General features: G+C 36.7%; 1 protein-coding gene across 1 annotated transcript in view; it reads right to left on the bottom strand.

The window, feature by feature from the left end:
* The window catches only part of DMGDH (dimethylglycine dehydrogenase), a 45,774-nt gene that overhangs the window by 12,282 nt on the left and 17,757 nt on the right, over positions 1–15,735 (bottom strand). The window contains exons 7-14 of the mRNA XM_059834116.1: positions 14,657–14,855; positions 9,823–9,992; positions 9,509–9,662; positions 8,429–8,594; positions 5,751–5,881; positions 4,118–4,335; positions 3,026–3,183; positions 1,904–1,963 (exon numbers count right to left, since the gene is read on the bottom strand). Coding sequence (XP_059690099.1) covers positions 1,904–1,963; positions 3,026–3,183; positions 4,118–4,335; positions 5,751–5,881; positions 8,429–8,594; positions 9,509–9,662; positions 9,823–9,992; positions 14,657–14,855 — 1,256 coding nt within the window. The remainder of the gene's footprint in view (positions 1–1,903; positions 1,964–3,025; positions 3,184–4,117; positions 4,336–5,750; positions 5,882–8,428; positions 8,595–9,508; positions 9,663–9,822; positions 9,993–14,656; positions 14,856–15,735) is intronic.

Below are 15,735 nucleotides of genomic sequence, written 5' to 3'. Positions count from 1 at the left end.
GGTATCTTGGCAAGCAACAGCTTTCCCTGCTTATGGCTGCTTTCCTGCTTATACTAAAAAGAAAAAAAAAAAAAAAGAAAAAGAAAAGAAAAAAGAAAACAAACAGATGTATCAAATTAAAGTGGAAAGAAAAACTATCAATAGTAACATTTTTCATTGCATTCTCCCATCATCCTGCTAATGCTCTCCTCAAGATGGGAAAGTCCTTGAGTAAACAGAACATAATCCTATTCCATAAGATTCTGTATTTCCCTTGCATGTGTCATTTTCTCTGATTAGGACAAAATTACAGTACCCAATGGAGACAGCTGTAACTCCACTACAGGTAGGAACTGCCAGTGGCATCCCTGGTAGCACCTTGCCTTCCAGTAGATGAGCTCCATAGTTGGGCAAGAACAAGTTTAGAACTTGTATTTCATGCTAGAGCACACACTGATGATAGATTAGGAAAAAAAAGAATGTTTTATCAATCCTGCACAGGTTGAAGAACTTTAACATCTATAGACAGGTTCAACAGGTGGAAAGGAAAGGCATCTTCCTGGGTTCATCCCTGTTACTGTCGGTGAAATTGTCTCATAAAGATGAAAGCACCTTTTTAGGTTTAACATGCCTCCATAATTCTTGCCTACCTGAAGTTTAAGATTCGTTGTTTATTTGGAGCTGTAACTTAAGGTTTGGGATTCTTTGTATCAGTTCCACAGTGCATCCACATAACATGGCAAAAATATCAAGGGTCATTTATTATCTATTACCCTTTCAGGTATAAAGGGAATATAAATAAGAAGAGAATTTATCCCTGTAAAGATAAAATGTTTCACAAACATTACTTTTTCTTCTTTATCTCCCCTATGCAAAAATGTGGGGACACTTTATTTTACAGATGAAAAACTGAGGCAAAAGATTAAGTCAGAAATACCCCCGCATTTAGGGCACCTAACTTGAAATATCTAGGACATGAATTTTTACATTAGAAACTTCACAACCACTGTGCAGACAAATGCTGTTTCAGTTGACGGGCTAACTGGTAGCAACAGATGACATTGGAGCTGCACAGGAAACTATTTCATTGGGTTTCATGGAAAGGTCCTCCATTTGACAGAGTTAGGACACTTGGTTTGGGTGTCATTTGGACCAGAAAAGAGAATTACAAGCAATTTCTGTATCTATTAGACTATAACAGAGTTTGATTTGCTAAAATATGAATATAAGAAAATGGGGATGCTGATAAAAGGAGATAAAATAACATCTTTTCATTTTTACTGCATATTAAAATTCAGCTAGTCCCATTCTCTAAAATTCAAATCAGGCAGGAACAAGTTATGAGCAGAGGACCTCTTCAGAAATACTACGAACAACTCATTGTTGTTATTTTTTTACCAAGATACTAATTTAACTCATATTTGACTTGTATCCAAGTTGTCAGTCAGCAGTTCTTCTGAAAAATCTACTATTTTTTTCAGTAATGGCTGTACCAGAGTGGTAGCCAGGGAAAATGATCCTACATACAACTCCTTTAACAGGAATAAGAAGGTAAAACATTTTCACAATATGAACAGGCTTGTTCAGCTTGTATATAGATACTATATGTTTACAAAAGCACGTGACTCAAATTTCTCTATGAAAATAAATCACAAAGAGTTATTTTTCATGTAGAAAACATTGAGTATTTGCAACTTCCTAACCTAATGTATAATGTTGTTAGCAAGAAACATGGAAAAATATGAAACTTTTTTTTAACAGATCAGTACTTAATAAAGTAATCATTCTTATATACAGTGAAAAAAAGTTGCTCGATTCATTTTCTAAACCTACTTTATTTTACAGATAATTACATTTTTCTTTTCAAACACTTAAACAAATAACCTTGGGCATAATAGAACACTTTGAAAATAGTAAGATATACCTTGTTTAGCTTTACAAAGTATTCCAGTCCGGCTTCCAAAGGATTAGTGTCGCAGTTCATCTGTTAAAAAAAAATAAGTTCGCCATCTGTACATGATGGACTACCATAGCTTTTAGGTTGGGGTGTGGAGGGGTATTTGTTTAGTTATTCCATGCAGCCTTGTATTTACTCCTGGGTTAATGTCTTCTACGTTGTGTATGTGCAACTTCCATTTGAATACAATGTATGCTTCCTATATGTGATTTCAACCGAATATGTACTATTATACCTAATATAAAGTATAGATACGTAAATCACTCATCTAAGTTTCAATATGCAAAGTAACCACACATTTCAGTAAGGAACAAGACTTTTCATCAAACCATAATGGAACCTGCAGAAGACTGAATAACTGAAGTATGCACATTAATTGCAACACAGCAGAATGCCTTAGCTGGAGAGGAAAATAAAGCACAAAGCCAATTTTATTTAACACATTCCCACTAGGTGTAGGGGGAATGATTTGTTAGGCAGCATTTGAAGCAAGAATGAAAATAATTATCACTGGGCAAGTGAAAAGGATCCCTAAATGCCCACCATTTCACCTTCCCGAGTTCTTTCATTTCGAAAGGAATTAGGAAAAATACCAGGTAAGCAGAAATTATACAGATTTTCCCCAAATTCTCTAGGACCCCTGAGTAGTTCTATATTGTAAGTGAGCAAACTCGGCAGAAACAAGCTAATGGGAAATGAAAAAGTTCCGAATACATTATGAAGTAAGAATAATTGGCCTCTCATGACATAGTTATTACAAAAATAAAACATTTTCAGAATCTATCAGGCAAACCTTTGATTTCAAAACACTAGAGCTCAGCAAAACCCTCATAAGAGGGAAAAACATCAGTGACTCAAAATAAATGTCTCTTTGCCAGCAGTGCAATGGAGTACACTAGTTATTTTTATTTAGAAAAGACACTGTTCAGAATTATAGCAGCTTTTCCTGCTCTGGGTAAATTTTCTTTTCATGCTAAATTGAGAAACTGGAACAAAGACTATCTGAGCTAGCTCTGACTAAAAGCTGTATAGTCATAATGAAATAAAGGCAATGAACAGAAAGAATAATAAAAAAGTTATATTTCTGACCTCTGCGCCCCAGGCTCGGAAACCCTTTTCCAGCCTTAAAGCATTCAGAGCGTATGTTCCAAAGTTGTCAATTCCTTCTTTTTGGCCAGCTTCCATGATTGCACTGTAAAGAGCTACAGAATCTTCTTTTCTGTGATAGAGCTCCCAGCCCAATTCACCTGTTACACAAACAAGATTAGCAGTTTCATCAGCTCAACAATGAAACAATCCTAATAAATACAGTCCTATTCTTGGTAAAAAGTGGGGATCAATGCTCTAAGTTTTAATTCACATTCTAGGGTCAATTCTGCTATCATATATAAAGTCTAATTCCCTGCAAGAACCACTAGATGATTTATGCCCTAGATCTTAAGCAGTGATTTTATTGTTCTAATTTAAACTGTTAACTGAAATCTAGGGGGAGGTGGTGGTGGGTGGGAATCGGAATAACTGATAAGAAAATGTCATGTAGCAAAGTCACAGTGAGAGATGAAGCTTAAGGGCATTATAAACAGATGATGACTTGGCAAGTGAACAGCAAATGTAACTGAGTGTAAATAAGCATAAAATGAGTATATTTTTAATATATATTTATAACAATAAAAATATATATCATATTTAGTACAATAGAAAGAGAAGTACTTCAGCTGCTTCATAATGGTCTGAATTCAGTCCGTTACAATGAAGATAGATAGACATAAAAATAAATAAAAATAAAAAGTATTGAGAAAAACAAATACTCAGCATTACAGCATTTCATTCTCAAAGCACTTGATAAACACTAATATGCGGTAATCCAAAAACAATTCTTGACGTTGGTTTTGCAGCAAATAACACAGAGGTTATCAGAATTGGCCTTTTGTCCTGTGAAATAAATATTTACAGTATAGGGTATTCTAGAGAAAAAAAGTCTTGGAAAACTCAGCACAGACCCTGACCAGATCACATCGGAAAATCAATGTACTGCATTTCCTCACACATTTATATATAAAACGTGATGAACCTATTGCTTATGAATACATGATGAGATTAATTTTTCAACATAATTTTAGTCACACTTATTATTTTATTTATTGCCTCTTTCCTTCAGAGTCTGTTTTTTCTATTGCTTACCTGTGTACGATATCCTAATGGCAGTAACAGCAATATCAGAAATTTTCAAATGTCTAGACTGGAGAAACTTAAATGAACCGTCACTCAGATCCTCACTTGTCAACTTCTGCAGGATCTGTCGGGCATATGGACCTGCTACACCAAGTACTCCCATCTCATCTGTCATGTTTTCTATTTCAACTTTATATCCACCTTTTGTTACTCCCTCTTCTATCCATCTGCATGTAAAACACAACCATGATGTTAATTTTTTGATTAAAAATAATTTATTTAGATAAAGATTAAAAAGGAATAATTTTTTGTTACTGTTCATCTTCCCAGCAGCTCCCAGTCCCACACATTCTCAAAACCAATGGAAGTATGTGCTACACTAGATAGTCAAATCTGTCATTGATGTTAAACAATGTTTTCTGGTGAGATACTGGTATAGAAATACAGGCATCTGGGATACAGACAGGAAAGGAGAGAATTTAAATGGGTGCAACAGTATTGTCAAGATAAGAGAAAGACATGATCTCATAGAACTGAACACAGATTTGCCTTTGGATCCAGAATGTGTTCATAAAAAGCCAACCTACAAGAAGAGTAAGCAATAAACACAAGGTACATACAAAATCTCAAAATAACTTCCTCTGTGAACAGAAATGTACAACCAGGCTTGTTCCTTCCCGAATACAGTGTTTAACATATTGGCAGGACATTCAGTTTTGAGTTTTGATTTAATCAAAAACATCAGCTGTATATTGTCTTTCAGGAAGCTCACAAAATAAATGAAAGAAGTATATTTAAAAAGCCTATAAAGTGCTACTTTGTTAAGCAGTGTTAAAAGATATCAGGCACCAGAGAGTACCAAACAGGACTGCTAAAATTCTGTAGAAGTAAATGCATTAGGTCTGGTTCTGCCACTTGGTTCCTGAATGTGCCAGTGGTCCTACTGATTCCCATGGGACTGTTATGAAACAGGTTTTTATGTGTTGATTCATTTTGAATAACTGATTTGTCAGCAATCTCCAGTAAGAAAAATTGTTTTTCTTAGTACGTATGTACAGCCACTTATAGCACTAGGAATGTCACTTCCAATGCTCGTCTATGAAAAGCATTTTAATGAATTCATCCTGCAACTGCTTCCACCTCCTTTCTTTCTGTAGTTTCACTTTGTGACCCCAGAGGACAAAGCAGAAGATGTTATCACAGTTATCAGGAAGACTGCACTACCCATTTGTATTGGCCAGGTCAGTGCCTGTAGGGTCATCCATGTTTAAAGCCAATTTTCTATTTTGCGTAAGAGAAAACACTAGAAAGGAACAACCGTGCTGTGTTCCATCATACAATGCCAAACTCAGACAGGTTCAACAACTAAACAAGAACTACCTCCATTGAAGTATATTACATAACTATCAGTAAATTCTCCACCTTTTTACACCAACAATAATGCAATATGCAACTGCTTATACTTCAGGATTCAACTCCACCAAGTTTCTGAGAAACCAAAATCAATAAATAAGTAGAATTCTTGTGAACCTAGCAAAAGGTTTGTTGGGTAATAATTAAGAATTTGGCACTTAGTGAAAAGGTTTCTATATTAATGTTACTGTATAGCACTGTGTACTTACTATATCAAAAATAAACTAACCTCAGATCATGGAGTTCTGACCCCGAGCCAGTTACAAGCATAAATTCTCCAGGATACAATTGAGAGACTGTTAGCTCAGCATAAACTTTTCCTCTCGGTGTTAACATATGGCTTATATTTGTGGAACCCACCTACAGGGTAAAATTTGCAATTATTAAGAATGCAAAATAAAACCTTTGAATTATTAAACGTTACGAAATATATCTTTACTTGAAAGAACAACTTTTTATGTTTGTTCTGCTATGCCATAATAGGAGCAGACATATACAAAATTGGCCAAGCTTAAGCTTTACAGTGGAAATGTCACATTTTTCTTCATATAAAAAACCTGAAAATTTTGAAATGAGATAAATCAAGACCTTTATAAATATTTGTTAATTGTGTATTAAACAAGGTGTTCTTAAGCTACATTTGATTTAAGAATGTATTTTCAATGCAAATTCAATCAATTTTAGTTTGTTTTATGATCATCAGAATAAAAATTTCTACATGTTATTGACACAAATATTCTTTTTCAATCACGTGAATAAGGCTTTCAGATCCCAAAACGATAACATTACTTTGCTCCTTACTTTAAAGAAAGAAATACTGAGCTGGCTTATGCTTTTGTGGCCCTGATTTATGTATGCTTTTATATTTTATGTAGTTGCTGACTATGACTCTATATCTCTGTATATTTGAATTGGGTCCTGTGTAGAAACATGATCTCTAGAGGCAAAATTTCAAATAACAGTTACTTAGCTGTGACCATAAAACGTATACATGTTCATACAGATATCATCCATACAAAAAGCAATATGAATGTGCTATAGCTGTTGTGCTCGCCTGGTTCCAGAGGCAGAATTTAATATCTTTAATTTCATTCTGCTTTCATAAGAACCTTGTCAATCACCCAGTCAGTGCCCTGATTCCAGACAATGAATGGAAAAAGGAAAAATATTGCAGATATTAACATTCTTTTGCAAGGTCATATTACATTAATATAGTTACTGGCATATTACAGGCACATAATTGAATTTTTAGGATCTGATGGTAGTCACACTCAACCTGGTTGTGATACAAGTATATCTCCAGTAACTTCACTGAATTATTTTGTGATGCAGACAAGCATGAATGGTACCAAAAATCAGACAGCTTAAATAAGCAACCGTTATGAATGCTGGATTTTTAAGTGGACTCATAAACTGTTCTTTCTATTTTGCCACCTGTCTTTCTTTTTCCCCTTAGCAACACTGATTAAACTCCATAGAAAGCACTCCCTTTGTTCTCATAATTTCCTGTTTAATCTTGCTTCCCCCCCAAATATATTCAGCAACTGTTATCCATGCCCACTGATGACAAAGTTACCCAATCTCTACCCCAAGCTAGAAAGAAGACAAACTTTTAATCTATATTGCTATCACAAAATTAATACAGTAAAAAATATGACTACATGGCAGTTCAGGTTTTTCTTTCTCCTAAACCTATAGGACACCATTCTTGTGTACAGCTTTCTCATTCAGTTGGCTTTGACCTCTGAGAAGATATTATCTACCTTCATAACTACAGTCTCAGAGAACCTACTCTTTCTCTATGCTTCCTCTCTCTGGTGTCTGAAGCCGCTAAAAACAACCTACAGCAAAAACTTAATGAAATTCTGTGCTGAAATGAGCAAATCCCATGACTATAGCACTTCAGAAAGAACAATCTGCTTGCTGGAGGTGTATCTCTGAAGTTAAAAACACTAGATGAGAGTGGTTGCCAAAGCAGGAAGATAAAGGGATTCATGGAGCACTACCATAAACTGAGGACCAAGGATAAGAAACTTGGGGTAGTTTGTCACAGCGTGCCATTTTTGAAAACAGGATTGTATTCTGAGGATTTGTGAGCAGCCACACCTGTGGAGAAAGGACAGGTGTGAGCTGAAAGCTGAATATCCTGAATATTTGCAACCCTGCCTGCTTCAGGCAGCCAGCTGTAAAGCAGAGTCAGTATGAGGGGGGTGGAAAATAAGTAAGCATGTGTCACATTTAAAAAAAACAACACGGAACTGTTCCCTTGGGCATCCAGGAAGAACACAACATCCAGCTATGGTCAGGCAAAAGCACCTTCCACTGCTCTCCTCTGCTGCCTGAAGCTGCCACAGTACAGTGCAGTTTTAGGTAGGCAGCTGCCAAGCTATGCTAGTACTACTGTAAAAGAATTCCAGGTTACATTCACTTGGACTTCTTTAGACAAAGATTTGAAACACAGAAGGTTCTGTGTTTCAAGGAAACACTTTTTTACTGTAAAGGTGACTGAGTACAGGAACAGTTTGCCCAGAGAGCTGGTGGAGTCTCCATCCTTGGAGATACTTAAAAGCCATCCAAACATAGTCCTGGGCAATGAGCTCCAGGTGACCTTCCTGAACAGGGGGTTGGAAAAGGTGACCTCCAGAGGTCCCTTCCAACTTCAACCATTCTATGATTCAATGATTTGTGCCAAAAGGTATTTCTGCATGGGGCTACTCTAGTATAAACTCCACTGTCCATGCTCTTAACTGAGTGAAACACATCTACTGACACAGCAATTTCTCCAAAGGCTCTGAGTGTTTGGCATCTGAAAGATATGGCAATAATATTATGCTTCATTTTCCATTTCTGAAACAGATCTTTTTTGTCTAAATCCTACACTAGAACAGTTATCACTGTCCCATTTACCTTTGGAACAACATTTGCAAATAGATGATCCAGCAGCTTAACAGAATCTGTGCCTTTTACTTTAAACTTGCCAAATGGTGACAGGTCAATCACACCGACTTTTTCCATAACCTGTTTATACTCACGACCCACAGGGTCAAACCAATTTGTGCGCCGAAAACTGGGTCTGAAACAGAGCATTTACACACATAAAACACAATCTGGAAATTTTGTGCTCTTTTCAGCAAAACGTAGTCTTCAGTTTCTTCAGTTTAATAATCATTCAAAAGAGATAGACTTTCCTAATCGTAGGTAGCTTACCCAATATTTTCCTTGGTCTAACATAGCTTAATTATTAAAATCCTTTAAAAACAGAGAAAGATATGGGTTGATATTTTATCAACCATTTTGTACAATAAACTGTGAACTGTTCAAATGTTAGAAGAAGTAGTAGTCTGTCATGTGTAAATTTACAGCATACTTTGTTGCTGAATCTTTTATTGAGTTCAAGGTGTCAAAGACTTTATTTCTGAACAGCAGAGTGTGTCTCTCTATTTCTTCACGAGCCTCATTTAGACTGAGACTCCAGTACCCGTGTGGAAAACATTTATTTGCTGGATGCTCCCTGATGCAAGCAGGTAACTAGGTAGGCAGGCACAGAAAAAAAAAACCAACAAGAAAGGAGGACTGGGCTTCTCCTTTCCTGAGAAAATATACAGAGATATATTATACAGAGAGGAATCAGCTTTTTCATGAGAACATCATACTGTGCTGCTGATCAAATAATAAGAAAGGGACAAAAATACAAATTTAGAGAACAATTTGTTCATTATAATTTTCTCCTTAAGCTAGGCTGTTCCCTGATACCCCATACCTAGAAGAGTTACAGGATACCTCAATGTGTGTTTTGAAATGTGTGCATTATCAGAATGAAATGGATTCTAAACTATAGAAAAAACAATAATGGAAGATCTACCTAATAGATACCTTTCACTGAAATGAATGATAAATGTATGCTTCTTATTAAATTTAACTCAGCTGGCCCTTGCTGTCATGACAATTTGTCGGGGAGGGAGGCAAGGTAGGTAATCTTTTATTTACTTGTATCCAGTCTCATCTCCAGGTTTGTAGAACCAATGAGGTTGCTCCCATCCTGCATGAAAGCCCATTGAACATTTTGATTTCAGCAAATCATACAGCCCACTGGTTCTCTCTGTTGGTCTCCCAGCAAATCTTTCTTCTTTAGGGTAACCAACTAGAGGGGAAAAAAAAAACAAACCAAAACCCACAGCATACTCTACATGACCAAGACAGAATATCTATTAATACACATATACAAAGAGAGAAATCTAGAGGCAGGCTTTGTTGTAATCCATTTTCAGGATATAAATGTATTTAAAAAAATACCTTCTTACCAATGTTGTTAAAACCGTAAGATTCTCTTGCTTTGGCTGCTGTGTATTCTGTGGTGGTCCACTTTCCATACCGGTTGGGATCTAACTCTATCAGGTCAAATGGAGGTTCTCCTTCAAGGATCCAGTCACTGAGGTACTTTCCTATGCCACCAGCATGTATAATGCCATACCTTAAAAACAGGAAAAAGACCTGTAGTGCCAAGTCTTTTCTTCCTTGTTTGTTTGTTTTTAAAAATCAATACTAGCATATACTACTAACACATCCCCTAAAGTATTCTAAATTTTTCCCTCTGTTTTTTTTTTGTTATATTTTGTCTTGTTTTCCAAGATTACATACTTTACTGACAGATATTTCTACTGCCCCAGTGTCAGCAGCAAAACTCCATTGCTAATGTACAGCATTTGTGGTGCTTGAGATCACAGCAAGCTTTTTCTTTCTCTGAAGTTCAGAATTTAACAATCTTTTCCACAGACATTAGAACTCTTCAACAATTAATACTAAAGAAAGTTCTGAAACTTCTGATATCCATTAAATACACTTTCTAGTCATAGAAAACCTCTTCTTTTTCAAACAGATTTGATTAAACCAGAGTCAGATCTGAAAACCAGACTGAGGCATTCTAGCAGCTACAGTGAATATTTACATTACAGTGACAAGAGCAACAGCAGTAGAACTCATGGGACAACACTACCAAGACAGCTTTAAAAAATCAGGGAATGTAAAGGAACTACAGATAAAACTAGAAGACTTGTTTGCAGTGGTGCCAGAGTTGAAAGCTGCTTTTTCTCACCTGATTTACCTTCTCTGTTCTCTGCTACAACTACAAAGAGAACTGGTTCCAGAAAGCTTATGCTAACAAAAGAAACATGTAGAAATTTTCTGCTACCAGTCTGTAGCAAAAGCCTGTCCTGTTTCTACATAATGAGGATGTGAAAGATCAGACTGTAGAGGAGATCTCTTATTAGAAACCTGCATTAAAGGAACCACACCAGACAGCAAAGGTAGATGTTCAAAAGTTATGAAGTGATAGATGTAGGATTTCCTTACTTAAACATTTTGTACATATTTCTAACTTTCAAAATGCTTGACATCCATAGGGAAAAAGCTGTGTGTGAAATGTGCTCCTGCAAGGTTCTTTAAGCGGACAACTGGGGACAAAGATCTTCGTTGTGCTGCAATATGCATGTGTCGCTACTCAGTCTACATATGACCAAACTGTACTATGTTATGCTGAATTACAGGCACCTCAGATTTGACACCAAAGAATTTAATGACAAATAATTATTAATACCGAATGATTTAAAAAAATTTATTTTAATACCTCTGTGAATTAGTTTGCCATGTTTAATAAAAAGAGTGTCAAAATAGCCTCCTGTCCAGGGAAGATGTGAAAATAAATTCTTAGTCATTTGTGAAATGCTCTAGTGAGCACAAAAGAAAAATCCTTGCAGGAATAGTAAATCTGACCAAAACCAAGTTTAGATTAGCATTGCAGCAACTAAATCATAGACACTCACACTGAATAGTAGAGCTAAAACAAAATTGAATTGCTGTTCATCAACTTTGCATTCTGAATTCTATGCCCCCAACTAAATAGATGAGCATCTTGTGGAAAAAAAAAAGGATGTAATCATTTAATTATAATGCATATGCAAAAGAAGAATGAATTCAGATTACACAGACAACTTAGTTCTGGCACTTCCTAACTGTAGAATGCCTGACCATAATATTAATGAGATTACTTTAATATAGTGGGGTTTTATGGGTAATTTATTTATTTATTTAAATAAAACAGAGACATCAAACAGTTGAGTACATGAAGTAATTCTGCCAAACACACTGCTTTAGGCTGTTCAGCATAAATACTCAGTTTCTCAGCACAAGCTTGTATCACTGCAGCTAATGCAGTAAGGATGAGCACCTGTAAACTGCCACTCCGCAAGAACTACAGAAGAGGTACCCATTTCTGGAGTTAATTTAATTAGGCAGCTCTTAGTTATTCAGAGGTATAAGTTTTGTGACCATGGCTATGATGCCTTCAAGAACGGCTCCAGAAGAAGTTTTAGACAGCTTAGGTCTCCCTGCACCATTCACTGCAGCCAAAAGCACAGGGGAACACAGCTCAGAGACAACTGCATGACTGTGGGTGGCAACAGACTATATACAACGAAGTTTTTTAGCTTCAGCTGAATACTGCTGAGCTGGTGGCAGGGTAACCCTTGGGGCAAGACAGCCCTCACATGTGGTGTTGCTACTACAGGTACAGCACTGCACGTGGGCTCACTGATCTCTGCAGTCTGCAGAGCTTTGCAGCACTGACTCTGTGCAATCAGTTGATTTTGGTGCTCCTAGCTGGGCCTATATTATCAGAGGTTTTAAATTATGCAGGGTGCCCAAATCCCTCATTACCTCAGGTAATGGGGAGCTGACTGTATTAATATACCACTGCAGTTCTGGAACTGAATACACAAGAATGAAACACATGCTTTGCAGGGATGGGATGTTAAAAGTAGCGCTAAAGAGTGGTACAGTTTAGGAATCTCAGTATTCATATGAGGATGCAGAGAAAATTTCCTTAATGAACCCAAACTGCCCTTCACTGTTTTTCTTCTCTGCTTGCAATCCCTGCCAGATTATCTTCCCCATTGTCCCTGTCCTATTCTTGTGTCTTAACTTGTGTATGACTCCTTGCTTCTCACTGATTTTTGACTCATTTCACTCCTTTTTCCTAGGAAATCTGAGTCCTTGCACACCGTGGTCCCTTTTCTAGTGTCTTTGTCACTGGTTTAGCCATTTTTCTATGCCAGTTCTGCAGGAAAACTCCTGTTCAGTCTCTGGCTGTGGAATACTACCATAGATAGAATGCACGAATCTTAGTGCAAGATTTAGTGAGTTTCTATTACATGTTTATGAGCTGTAACATTTATAAAGGCTTGTGAATGGGCCTCATGGATAGGTTTTGTGAAGAACGGCAGAAAGGCATATCTTTAGGAGAAAGGTCACTTCTGCCAAATGTGAAGTTCATTCTTAGAAAATGGGAAAATGAGGGCTTTTCAAAAGAAAGACTTCACCCCAAAAGCCTTAACACCGCAAAACAACATACCTTCCAAAAATCTCGTTCTTTGGAATGGTTACGCTGCTTTGACTTAAACTTTTCTGAATAAAAGTCTAGCCTACTCTTGTTAACATTTTCAAAGCTATAAGTAACTGAAAACAGTCTTAAATCGGAAGCATTGAGCAACCTTAATAACAAACAGTGCTACAAGCTCTGCTAACTATACTTATTAACTTCTTTGCACATTAAAATGCCTAGCAAGCTGCTAATTTTAGATAATAAAAATCCTCTAAACTAACAGCACTAAGTCCTCTGTCACGATGTCCCTGCTGGTTGACTATAAGATAAGGATTTGCTAATGCACACAAAAAATTACAACACTGATAGAAACACGGCATAGAACAGAGTCGAAAGTCCCTGAAAAGCAGACAAAGCGATCCAATGACAGCAACATAATTGCGACCTATGTCTAAACATTTGGAGATTAATCAAATTCTTGAAATAAGTTGTTTAAAGAAACTTAAACATATAACACTGGTCTTCAGTTATTCCTATATGGAACTTTGATTCTGCTCTCATTGACACCAATGAAGGAAAACAGGCTCCAAAGTCTGGCAGGACAGTAATGAACTTAAACAGTCCTTTTGGTGTGTGAGGACTAGCCAAACCACTTCTGTAAGTTTTGTAATAAGTTCTGCAAATGTTACTAGAAGATAACAATATTTTTTTTTTAAATCCAAGCAGCAAGGGTGAATACCTTTCACAATGAATCATTGCAAAATTACCAAACCTTTTTATTTTGAGGACCTCAGAAAGCATGTTAGTGGTACTGCCTTATCTTATGATCTGAGGGTTTGTTTGGTTTGGACTGAAAGAAAACTGGAAAAAGCTGAGCTGGATTTTGAACAGCAAGTTAGGCAATTGGAAAAACAATGTAAATGTGTTCAATAACATGTGCCTGGAATTGTATTCAGTTCCTTCTATCCATCTTGAATCAATGGTCAAACTAAGAAAATTAAAGAGAAGTCAGTAAGAGTTTTACCACTGACTTGAGTGGGGCCAGAGTATGTAAGATAAAAGTCACATTCAAAGAAAATATTGTACTGGGCAGGAGAGAATATATGACACCAGCAAAACACCCATTCCTGTTGTCACATTGCCCTCATTTGCTTTCCTCCAACATCCAGCAACATAATTTCTCAGCTCAACCTTCAACAGTCAGAACCATTACTGTGTTCGTATCCCTAGAGCAGTCAGTCATGCAGTATGCTGGCAGTGCCTTCTGCTTAATATGCCTTCCACTCTTCACCCAAAAGTTAATACCTCGTATTAGAAGTTCTCCCTGTACCAATCATCCTTGCCACAACTTCAGTGACACCAGTTTCTGCATATGCCAAACAATTGTTGAACACAATGTAATTTAAAGCAATACAGAAAATGACCTGGAAAGCGTATTGTAAAGCCAGCACTTTTATGACTTTAACTTGCTGCACAGACGGTATCAAGTACTACCGATTTCTTGCTGCTTCATAAAGTGTCACAGATATTGGACTCCAGAATAAAAGGAGGAAACAAATTGAAAACATAGTGAATGCTATGGAGAAGAAGTAAGAGAGAGCTTGTATTAGGTAGGTAGTAGGAATTAAGACTATTTCCAATTATATTTTACATAAGATATGTGCAAAACAACCCCCAAACCCATAAAAATTTTCAAAGCTTGAGCTGACTGCAATTTTAACAATATGACAGACAAAAGTTGTCTCGAAGAATTTACTCACCCGAAACCAACAGCTACCCAGTAATTTCTGACACCCTGATGTGGTCCCACCATAGGAAGAATGTCTGGAGAATAGGTGATAGGACCTGCAATTGTGTTTACGATGTCTGCATTTTTCAGAACTGGGACCATTTCCATAGCAGCCTCAACATGCTCCATTATTCTGTCTAAATCAGACTCAAAAAGTTCTTTTCCAAAACCTGCACAAATATTTGACTCTTATTATACAGCTAATTACACTGAAAATACTTACATTCTAAATACAGTTATGCAATCTGCATATATAAAAGTTATATGGAATTAATCAGTGAGTACATTCAAGTCTTTGCCATTCTACACAAGAAAAATAGTGTGCATAAATCCTTAGTTACCTGCAGGATCAAGTTTACTGTCACTGCAGTTATACTGTCCTTTATACATATTTGTTTAACCCTAAGGTCACGCAAATTCGACAATGAAGTAGAAAGGAAGTGGAGAAACTTCCTTCCGTGTTAATAAGACCCACTTATTTTTCTCAATATGCCAACAATTTGGGGAGGGGAAGAAAGATATTGCTTGTGTCAGCTTATGATTTCTATGGTGTTTAGCAAATTCCTGGATATACTTCAGCCTTTGGCCTGGGCTCTGAGTATTACTGACCATCACGCTGTAGAGAGACTTGACATTACTGGAGACAGTAAATTCAGGAAGCTGTGACAGTGCAATCCAAAGCCCAACAACGCTGATTGCTCTTCCTTAGGAAACACATTGTGGTTTTTTTAGAACAGCAACACTATTGACTTAATATAACATTCTGTCTAGAAGTGAATGGAAAGCTGGAGCCTAGATATAACACAGTAATTTTAATTTGTTCTTTAATAAGCAGCAGTATGACATGGTTCGGATTTTTTGTACAAAAATCCTATACAAATCTACAGCTCTCTTGCACTTATATCTGAGCACAGCCTTTTGTCTAAGACATACCCTTGCTATACCTGTGTTCCTATTTGACAATCACATTATGTCTGTGGGAACAGAAAAATTCCAAAGCCCCTGTCAGTATGCTGGGAAGAACTGTAGCTTAAAAAAGTCCCTATTCAG

This window comes from Gavia stellata, chromosome Z, assembly GCF_030936135.1.
Source record: "Gavia stellata isolate bGavSte3 chromosome Z, bGavSte3.hap2, whole genome shotgun sequence".
Taxonomy (NCBI): domain Eukaryota; kingdom Metazoa; phylum Chordata; class Aves; order Gaviiformes; family Gaviidae; genus Gavia; species Gavia stellata.
Note: the sequence above shows the minus strand (reverse complement) of the source record. Positions and strands in the feature narration are given on the sequence as shown.